General features: G+C 41.4%; 1 protein-coding gene across 1 annotated transcript; it reads left to right on the forward strand.

Moving 5' to 3' along the window:
• Window positions 1-2350: 2350 nt before the first annotated feature.
• On the forward strand, window positions 2351-3093 carry LOC112164602 (non-specific lipid-transfer protein 1). The gene is made up of 2 exons (XM_024300854.2): window positions 2351-2707; window positions 2822-3093. The coding sequence occupies exons 1-2, from the start codon at window positions 2368-2370 to the stop codon at window positions 2824-2826; spliced, it is 345 nt and encodes a 114-aa protein (XP_024156622.1). The 5' UTR covers window positions 2351-2367; the 3' UTR covers window positions 2827-3093.
• Window positions 3094-11560: the final 8467 nt, after the last annotated feature.

Consider the following 11560-nt stretch of genomic DNA (forward strand, 5'->3'; position numbering starts at 1 on the left):
ACCTCAATGCGATCCATGTCAATGACTTCGATTTCACGGAAGTCAAGACAAAGCCAAGCCCTTGAGCAATTCACAGCCTAACCCACCAGCGCCTTCCACCAGCACTTTGACGTACTGAGAGAGCTCGCATAGCTTGACGGCTAAAACGACGAAGGCCATGGTTGCAGATCTAGAGACTGAGAGAGCTTTCATGAGAGAGAAAGAGAGGATGGTGAGAGAGATCCAAATCGGTTTGTGAAAGAGGATTTAGGGATTTAGATAGTTGAAACTTGAAATTAAGTGAGGAATTGGAAACTGCGGAGAGAGGGCTGAGAGAGGTTTCACAAGATAGAGAGAGTTCAAGGAGGACTGACCGATTCACAAAAGAGATCGAGGTTGCACGAGAGAGAGGTGTTTCGAGGAGGCTATTCGAGAGAGAGGGTCGAGAGGCTTTGTATGTCGTGTGCTGGGTTTCGTTTTCCTTCTTTTGTTTTTTCGTTGGGACACAATGTGGCATGGCAATTAAACCTAGCAGAAAATTCTCAAAGTTACTCACACAACAGAAACCTCACCAACTGTCGTGTGAGTGCACTAAATAAAATCAAAATGTGGAAACATGGAGGGAAACATGCCGCGTACAATATTTTGGCTCAAAATGTTGCCGCCTATGTTCCTACCTCACACAACAGAAAAGTATAACTTTTGTTGTCTAATTTTTACAACTTGCACTAGGCGTACCTAGTGGAAGACGTTCAAGCAAGCTTTCTCAAAATTTGGCATCTAATTTTCAATCACACAACGGAAATCTCAAGCACCATTGTACCTAGTAGCCCAAATTTCAGATGTCAAGAGGCAACCAAGACTCCAGAGTGGAGGGAAATCTGCCGCTATATTTTTTAAGACTCAGACAACGGACAATACTTAATTGTGTTGTGCAATGTAGTTCTGAGAAAAAAGTTATCACTTTGTTGACATTCACACAACAGAACATCACTAATACCGTTGTACAATAAAGTTTACTTAAACACACAACGGACGATTTATATTCCGTTGTGTGATTAACTTTTTGTAGTAGTGTGATCAGGTTCATCAAACTCCAATAGACCATAGCAATGGAGCTTCTGCGGATAGTTGCCAGAGCGATTGTCCTTGATTATTGTTTGGTAAGTTTTGACCACATGATCAGCATCAACTGCTTCTAGGGTTAGCACATTAACACCGTTATCCTCATCTACAGATGTTGGACACATATAACATATCGCAGTTGTGCATTCAAAAAGAAATAATCTACACACACTGACACACACAATTACATACAAATTAAACCAACCAAGAAAGGAAAACAAAACAACCAATTGATACTATATACATAGGTACATACCTCTCTCAAATTGAACTCTTCAACTGCAAATTAAACTGGGTACAAGCTACAAGCTACAATCTCAGAGTAGATAAATATGATTATGCGTATTTTCTTATTCTTCCCCCTATAAGCACATGCACTCCCAAACTCGGAGTTTGTATGAATTATACATATGATTTATTGATTCGAATCTTGCAGCATATCCAAACGCAAGATTAATCACGCTAAGAATTGGGTCTTCTAGCTAGATCAAGCTCTTCTGGTCATAATATTTCAACATGATATGACAGAGAGGATATCTAACCTCATGAACTTCCGAATTTTGCATGGAAGTGACAAGATCGACATGCATGCACGTAATTAGCAAATGCCAACAAAATCAAGTTTGAATATGCCTAATGAAGTGGAGGTTTAAGAGTAATTACGTAATAGAGATGGATTTTCCACGTTTCTTTTATATATTTTCTATTCTGCAATCAAATCATCTTATTAACTTAAGCTTCAAGGATATTCGATTACAAAACTTGATCGTGTTACAAAAACAGTAGTCTTGGATTTGTAATAAAAGGCTTAAAACTTAAAATTCGAGCAAAATAAGGTCAGACAAGTTGAGAAGCAAGATCCTTCAGCAATAACATTGATTAAAATCACTTCATCTTTTGCCAGAAATCGATAAGCTCGTGGACAAAAAAAGAAGAAGGTTTTTCTTTTGTCCTTTTGCAATTCTACAAATTTGTATATCCCAATCAAAGTTCTACAATCATGTACGCAACCATAGCTCGATCTTCCACTAGAAGACTCAAGATCCTTTGAATTTTCATCCCGGGAGATTTCCTTAGCAGCCCCATGACCAGATTGTAACACACCATCAGACCTACTATTGTTATTTTTTTTTTGGTCTTTGTCAGTTGTCACATATTGTTACCCTAGCCTCAGCTCTATATAAAGGCTATAACCAAGTGTCCTTCACTCCTTCTGCGCAAACCCAAATCAAATAAGTAGATCGACTACTCACTACAACAGGTATGGCCAGATTTGAAGTCTATGGGTTTGCTTTCATGATGTTACTGGTATCCATGCTGGTGACTACTCCTTATGTCAGTAATGCAACCATAACTTGTGGTGAGGTGACCACCTTACTCACTCCTTGCATTCCATTCGGAGTGTTTGGAGGGGTTGTGCCACCGGATTGTTGTGCTGGGATCAAAGGGCTCAATGCTGCAAAAAAGACAACAGAGGATCGAAGAACTGCTTGTACTTGCATTCAAGAAGGAGCTGCTAGGATTCCTGGGATTGATTATGATCGTATAAACATGCTGGTTCTCCTACTCCCTACAAAGTTGATCCATCTACTAATTGCTCTCAGTAAGTCTTGAATAAATAGATGAACTTTTTATGAGACACTGTGACAGTATAGCAAGAGTTAATCCTGAATCATGTATTTAGCATACTAATTGTATAGATTCAATTTGTTTTCAGGGTAAGCTGAATCTACTGAAGGCACTATCCTACTGAGACTAGGAGAATATAAATAAAGCTTCCAGGAAGACTTCGTGGAACCTAGAGAACTGTCAGCAATTTGTCACACAATGCTTTTGTGGTTTTTTTTTTTTCTTTCTTTTTTTCTTTTGGGGGTGCTCATAATTGTTACACATTTTATGATAAATTGAGTAGAGTTAAAACCTAGTATATACTTATGTGCAAACTCTACAAATTGGAACCAGCAGCATGAATAAGACTACTAAATCAAAATAACTATTACCCAAAATGAAGTTTTACCACCGTACGTGAGAGAGAGATATGCATCGTTTTGATCATATAGTGTTTGGAAGTTTAAATATATTAATACGGTGTCATAATTTGATCAACAAATTTGTAAGTTTAGTGTGCTTTAATTAAAAAGATAAAGGGCAATGATATAGGGCCTTAATGAGGCCTAAGATTTGTGGTCTCAAATCCTAAGTGTCAGGCCATATAAGTAAATAAAAATTTATTTTCAATTCCATATAATATATCTTGCCACATCATACTATTTCAACACCAACTTTACCCTTTTACATTTCCTTTTAGATGTTAATTAGGGGGTGAATCAATTACATTAATGAATTTAATTAGGTGACAAAAAAAATATCAGCTATTAATTATATATTAATTTAAGAGATATGTCTACAGATTCTTTGATCAATATTTTTCTTCATTTAATTAAATTATTTCCTTTAATTTTTCTTCCCAAATGACATTAATATATTGAATTATGTGTCAAGAAATAGACGTTAACTTTTCTTTCCAAATATTGATTAATTTCATCCACATAAATATAGCATTAGTTAATTGAATTTGGGAAATACTTATGTCTAAATTAAGAGGTACGAAAAAATTACACGTTAGCAGCCATTAATTAACATCTGCAATCTAAATATAAGGGAAAGAAAAACAAAAAATAATAAATTCAGATTTAACGTTTAAACCCAAGCTACATCAAAGAGATTGTAACAAAAGAATAAATACAATCATATGAATATGTATTTTTCACCTTATATTTTCAAAATTTGCAGGAACCTAACAAAAGTTGAATTCATATACATGTGTTATACAAATCTATTAATCGAATGTACGTGCAAATCTATTAACTGAATTACATGAAATTTTTTCTACTCTTGATTGAAGAAAAAAAATTGTTGTTTAAATCTAAGCATGAGTGTAATGAAAAAAAAAGTGAAAGAAAGCCAAATTTTTTTTTTTTTTTAGAAGAAAGCCAAAATAACTTTTGAGGTAAAAAGCCAAAATAATTTAGAGTCATTAGATTTTTGATGGATAAGATGGTCTTTTTCTCAATAATGACATGGCATGATTTGACAAATAGGTGATTTGTGTAGATGACATGACATGACACCTAAAATTGAGGCCAAAAATCATTTTCCAAAGATAAACTCTTCATTCCACCTTGCAACATCTAGACTCTGGAGGATATGAGAAACGGACTGCCAGATGGGTCAATTTAAAACACCGTCATGTAAATCACCTGATTACAGGCGTGATTAGTGCAGAAACATAATCTCAATTTTTTAATATTCTTTGCCTAACTCTCTAGGCCTATACATAAAGAGACAAGTGGGGCACTAGTCTCACTCGATCATGTCGCTAATTTTCATTTGACAAAGCACATGCACCGCACATGACTAATTAGAAGCCAGAGAAGGTCAACAACTCAACATTATGCCAAAACTGATAGGACCACATTGCAGGAGTAAATCAAAGGCCCCAGTCACTCTTGGAACATATAGAACATTAGTCCACCAAGAAGCAGGAGTAAAACAAAGCCCCCAGTCACTCTTGGAACATATAGAACATTAGTCCACCAAGAAGCAGGGTAAAACAAAGCCCCCAGTCACTCTTGGAACATATAGAACATGACTCCACCAAGAAGCAGGAGTAAATCAAAGCACTTCACCAGAGTCCATCAATGATTGATATACATCATACATCATCCAATATTATATTAACACAGAACCATCAAATGGTGTACGGCATTCCAGACTTGAAGAATTCAATCACATATTCATAGGTGCTCTGAAAAAATTGAATAAGTTTTAGTATGAACAAGGAAAGGGAAGTTGATCCGTATTTCTAAGTTAGACTACAACAGAAAATCTTTTTAGCGACCAAATTTTTTACAAAAAAATTATTTTCTTCAATAAATGTCACTTTTTATGAAGAATATTTTGATTTCTCACTAAATGTCATTAGATTTTCAGCAAAAAACATATTTTTCTCACTATACACCACTTTCTACGACAAATATTTCGGTTCATCACTGAAGTTGACCATAATTTGGTCTTCTAAATCATCATGTTATTAGCGAGGAAATATAAAACTTGGGTGAGAAATGTTTTCATCGCGAAAACAACATTCAACGAGGAAATAACTATTTCGTTGTTATTAGTTTGGCTGAAAATTATGTAAAACCCGCCAAATTCAATGGTGACAAAACTATGGTTTCCTCGCTAAAAGTACGTGTTTTACGAGGAACTATTTCTGTACACACTAGTTGGTATTTCACTAGGTTTTGGCACTAGCTATCAGCTGGGGCCAGTAGGAGTACCCAAGTACCAGGCCACGGGCCGGGTTCACAACCCACCATGATGGTGTGAGTCAGGGACGACACCCTGGGCACAAAGGGTTTCGGACCTAATCTGCACAATCCATCTAAATACACACCAGAAAGCTAATATAGCTACAAAAGGACAATATGCGTCCCACATCGAAGATATGGGAAACCTCTTTAGTATTAAAGCATCAGCCCAACCACCTTTTACTGGTAATAACTCATTTCTTGTACTATTACTACGTCAATTTGTATATTGGTATCTTACTCCAACATCGGAGAGGTATAAACCGTCCGGTACGGTTTATCCCTCTGACGTTGCGTTATTAGTACAAGAATCAGGGGTTGGATCGGTACCCTGGTTGTATAGCATTCTGCGTGAGGTACCCGAATAAAGCCACCAGAAACATTGGCGCGCCAGATAGGGGTCCGAAAGTGAACCATGGCTGAGCAGGAAGAAACAGCAGGAGACAGAAGTGTTGCTCGGGAGTTGATATATATTCACTCCTGGCACTTCGTCGACGGGTACGCCAAGTGTCGGGGCTGAGACTCATGGTCTGGGAGTTTTAAACCTACAGGGAGCAAATAACCCTCCAGCACCGAACCAGTTGGTCCCAATCTCTGAGCTGGAGGCAATGCGAGCTGATATCGCAGCTTTCCTAGAGCAAGCCAGAATCTACTGGGAATAGCAAAGAATTGATAGGGAGACAAGCCTTCTCTCACAACAAAGATTACAGGAGTTAGAGGACGAGAACACTGCTCTTGCTGGGGCACTGGACTGACGACACAGACATAATGAGGCACTCACTTAAGCCCTCGCTAGAGCTTCACAAGTAACGAGTACAAAAACAAATGCGACCCCGGTTACAGGTGCGACCAGTATTGGACCAACCACATCTGCTGGTGCTGGCCAACAGGTCACCCACATACCGGTAGATTTGTACCAGGAGAGTCTAAGGCACATGCCACCGCCGCCTTTGCCCCAGCCCCTTCAAATTGAGCCACTGGTAACTGACCCAAACACGGCACTACTCTTACAGGTGAGTAACTCCCTGTATGCCCTGAAGCAAGGGTGGAGGCCGCGGAAAACCTGGACACCTGGAGTCCCCAGACAACGTTCGAGGACCGGCCGAATCCTTTCACCCAGGAGGTTCAAGGTGCGATACGCTCGAAAGCCACTGAAGATCGACTATACGGGAATTGGGGACCCGTACCAACATCTGCAAGCTTTCCATTCGCAAAAAAGCGCCAAGGGGTACACGGATGAGGTGTGTTGCAACATGTTCCAGGAGACCTTATCTGGCGAGGCTTTGAGCTGGTTCTATGAGCTACCGGCTGGTTTTGTAAGGAACTTCAAGGAACTCGTGGACAAATTCGTAGCTCGATTCATCCTACGAACCGATGGGATAAATACCCCAAAGGGACTGCTGAAAGTGCGGTAGGGAGAAAACGAAACGTTGAAATCTTTTGTCAACCGATGGTAAGCGGCTACCGCTAAGTGCCGGGACCTTAACAAAGAACTGGCTGAGTTGGCATTCAGGAGAGGCCTAAGGCTCGGGGACTTCCTCTACGGGATCAATCATCATCCCCCGGCTAGCTACGACGAGATGATGGCCACGCCCAGGCCGAATACGAGACATACGGGGATAATGTCAGACCAGAAGGTAGGTCTAACCTGACCTCGGTGGTTAGGAATGAACCAAGAAAGTGGGAATGGGCCCAGGATGAGGGACGATCACCCTATAATTCAAGCAAGAGGACCAGGGAGTCCTCATCCAGGTCTGGAGGTTATTCCGGTACTCAGTTCCACCGAGAAGACTGAACACAGCAGAACCCTAAAACACCACCTCCTCCCCGATACGAGATATTCACTCTCCTAAACGCTTCCTACAAAACTATTTAGAACGAGAACAAAGATGAAATACCGGGACCACCACCCCGGAAACTCCCAAAGAGCAAGCTTACACAACAGGATACCGGCAGATTCTGTACGTACCATGAAGATACCGGGCACAATACCAACGTTTGCATGGCTCTAAAGAACACTATCGAGTCGCTTATTCGAAAGGGAAAGCTTCAGCGGTACCTACCCGCTAAGGATATAGGAGCCATCGATGTGTACGGCTGGATCCTCACGATCCATGGTGGAGGCCCGAAGGATTTACCTCGCTGGAGGAGGAAGTGAAGCTCCAGTTTCGGTCACCCAGAGGTTTTCAATTTCCACAGCACCCTGCAGCAGGGAGGCACGGCTGGATGGAAGTTAATCACCTTTTTGGAAGAGGAGGAATCCAACCTTAAAATGCTTCATGATGACCCTTTTTTAATCACGCTCCAAATGGACCAATACATTACTTCTCGGGTACTCGTAGACACCGGGGCTTCTGTTAGTGTGTTATTCCGCGATGCGTATAAGGCATTAAATAAGGGACGGTCCAAGTTGTCACAGGACAACGAACCTCTTATCAGTTTCTCTGGGGATATCGTCCAGCCACTCGGATCAGATTACTTATCGATCACGGTGGGAGAAAGTCCAAACTGCTCCACCATCAATACAGAGTTCATTGTAGTCGACTGTGCCTCATCCTACAATGCAATCATGGGACGACCGACACTTTGGTGTTTAAAGACGTTTATCGCTGGCCACATGCTCATGATGAAAATTCCAACCCCAGCAGGGATAACAACTATTCTGGGTGATTAGGCTGTAGCAAAGCATTTCTATTCCTTAACGGCATCCCGGGGAAAGGGCAAATCAGAAATGTTGCCTGTTGTTACCGTCCTTTCCCTCAGTGACCTGTATGAAGATCCTAGAGACGGTACGGACTCTGATGAAGAAAGACCAGGTGCTGTGGAAGACATCGAGGAGGTCGTGCTGTCTGAAGAATTCCCGGACAGAACAGTCAAGATAGGTACCAAATTGACCCCGGCGGTCAGGGAAAGCTTGATCTCATACCTACGCTCCAATACATCAGCTTTTGCTTGGTCATACGAAGACAAGCCTAGGATATCAACTGATATAGCCATGCACAACCTCAGCATTGTTCCTTTCTCGAAACAGGTAAGGCAAAAGCGCCGGGCTTTCACCCATGATAAGTACAGGGCTATCCAGGCAGAGGTAAAGAAACTCATGGCCATTGACTTCGTCCGGGAGGTGACTTATCCCCGGTGGTTGGCAAATGTGGTCATGGTACCGAAGAAGGTGCCGGGATCTTGGCGCATGTGTGTCGACTACATAAATCTCAACCGGGCATGCCCCAAGGATAGCTTCCCGCTCCGACAAATTGACCAACTAATCGACTCCAACGTTGGGTATCGGTTACTCAGTTTCATGGACGCCTTCAGCGGGTACAACCAAATAAGAATGAATCCCGCGAACGAGGAACACACAACTTTCACCACTGACAAGGGTCTCTATTGTTACCAGGTCATGCCTTTCGGACTGAAGAATGCAGGTGCCACTTATCAGCGACTCGTCAACTCCATGTTTGTTGATGTCATCGGTACCATCATGGAAGTGTACGTAGACGATATGCTAGTCAAAAGCCTAACCTCTGAAGACCACGTGACCAACCTATCAATTGTCTTCGCCATCATATTACACAACGGTATGCGGCTTAACCCACAGAAGTGCATCTTCGGGGTCGAAATAGAGAAGTTCCTCGGGTACATCATTAGTCACAGGGGAATTGAGGCAAATCCGGAGAAAGTACAAGCTATATTAGATATGACGTCCCCCACCTACCGAAACGAGGTCTAATCCCTTACGGGTAGGGTGGCCGCTCTTTCAAGGTTCATATCCAAATTCACGGACAAGTGTACTCCTTTCTTCAAGTTACTAAAGACCTAGCACATTGAGATGATAACCTGGACTGCTGAGCACGAGGCGGCGTTTCTCGGCCTGAAAGCATACTTGGCGGCTGTACCCCTATTGTCAAAACCTATTCCCGGAGAGATTTTGTACATATATCTCGCAGCATCTGCAACCGCCGTAAACTCGGAGTTGATCAGGCGGAACTCTGATAGCAAGTACCTGGTGTACTACGCAGGAAAAAGTTATACTGGAGCAGAGTCACGGTACCCGGACATAGAGAAGGTGGCACTTGCCCTCCTTGTGTCGGCCAGGAAGCTACGACACTATTTCCAAGCACACTCGATCACCATTTTCACTAACCATCCATTGAGGTAGGTACTTCAGAAGCCAGAGACATCGGGAAGACTAATAAAATGGGCCATTGAAATGGGAGAATTTGAAATGCATTACAAGCCCCGGATGGCTATAAAAGGTCAGGCGGCGGCAGATTTCATTTCTAAGCGCATCCCTTCACATTGTCAGCCAACGGGTACACCGGAACCACCAACCCCAACCCTACAGCCACCAAACACTTGGCAATTATATGTCGATGGGGCTTCCAACAAGAAGACAAGTGAGGCCGGCATCTTGTTAGTCAGCCCGAAAGGTCAAGTTTACGAGTATGCCCTGAAATTTGCCTTCAAAGCATCCAACAACGCTGCAGTTAATAAGGCACTCATTGCGGGTCTACAAGTCACCCGGGAGTTGGGCATACGACACCTTCAGATCTTCAGCGACTCCCAGTTGGTAGTAAACCAAGTCAACGGTGACTTCGAGGCCAAGGAACCCCAAATGTCATCCTACCAAGCTCTCGCTCGGGCATTGGTACAGCGATTCACCTCCTTCATCATTACTCAAATACCAAGAGCAAAGAATGACAAAGCAGATGCCCTTGCCAAACTTGCGACAGACTCTCCAAGTTCGGCGTACAACGCCACAAAGGTGGAAATATTAGGAAAGCCAAGCACTTTGACTTGATACGCATTTACGCAAGTGTACGTATCGTTGTCAAGATAGGGAAATATTGTGGCCAAAGTTATCGTACCACGGGGATTAGTGGTTAACCCACAATCCTTGGGTAGTCGGACCTAAAGTCACTAAGCAAACAAAAGAAAAAGAAAATAAATAAAAATTTTAATCTAAGGCACCAAGCCCTAGCAATGCTCGGCTTTGGTTTTCACCAAAGCCTAATCAAAACTAAGAGCCTAGTGATGCCTATTTACAATGAGATAGAAATTGTCATTTGAAATTGTAATTGTAATTTTCTAAAAGATTAAGCCAAAAACTAAATGAACAACAACAATTAAAAATGAAGAAAAATAAAATAGAGAGATTTTGGGTACTAGGGATCGCTCTCTAGCAATTTCAATGCAATGAATATATTTCAAGCAAACAAACATATCTTCATGCGAACCAAATCCCGTACTTAATGCTGGTCAAGGCCACTAAGCCTAATTTCCTTGAGGTATTCACATTTTTGGTTAGGACAAATATGAACTCTCTAACTCATGAATTAGTACCTTACCAGGGCTACCAAAACATGAACTAAAGGCGTAGAGCTCTAGAAATTAGGGATTTAAGCATGCACTAGTTACAACCTAGAATGTAACGATTACTTAGTTCTCTACCTAATGCCGGTTAAGGCCACTAAGTCAATTTCTCTTATTTGGTATCCATTCTTCCGGTTAAGGCAAGAATGAACTCTCTAACCCTAATCATTATGCCTTGTTAGGGCCACAACGTCTAGGATTAAAGGCGAAGGGCACAAGAAAATAGGAATCTAGGCAATCATTAATTCTGGATTAAGCAACGACTTGACACACCATACTAATTACGTGAAGCTAGTGAACAAAAGAACCACCAATTGTATCACACATCACAAATCTCAACACATAACAAAGAGAGTGGTTAATTCCCTAAATTCAAGCATCAAGAATCAATTGACATAGTAATTAGAGTGCACCCATATGAAAATACATTATTTATCACTTGAAAAATATGTCAATTACATCAAAATTGAGCTAGAGTTAGAAACCCTAGCCCCCAAAAGTAACTACTCACAACCCATATTCATGAACATCAAAATTACAAAATTCAAATAGCAAAGAGTAGAGAAGTGTAGGAGAAAACAAGGATAGTCACAAATAGCTATGAAGCTAGCATGACTAGCCTTGAATTACAACCCTACAAAATACCAAAATCTTGAATCTTGTAGAGATTGAGCCCTTGATGGATCCTTGAAGCTTTGGGTGAGTAGCTCTCT

Source organism: Rosa chinensis, chromosome 5 (genome assembly GCF_002994745.2).
Source record: "Rosa chinensis cultivar Old Blush chromosome 5, RchiOBHm-V2, whole genome shotgun sequence".
In the NCBI taxonomy this organism is placed as follows: Eukaryota; Viridiplantae; Streptophyta; class Magnoliopsida; order Rosales; family Rosaceae; genus Rosa; species Rosa chinensis.

Bases quoted from the DNA above. Each gene is read 5' to 3' on its own strand.
- LOC112164602 (XM_024300854.2), top strand. From the start codon at position 2,368: ATGGCCAGATTTGAAGTCTATGGGTTTGCTTTCATGATGTTACTGGTA.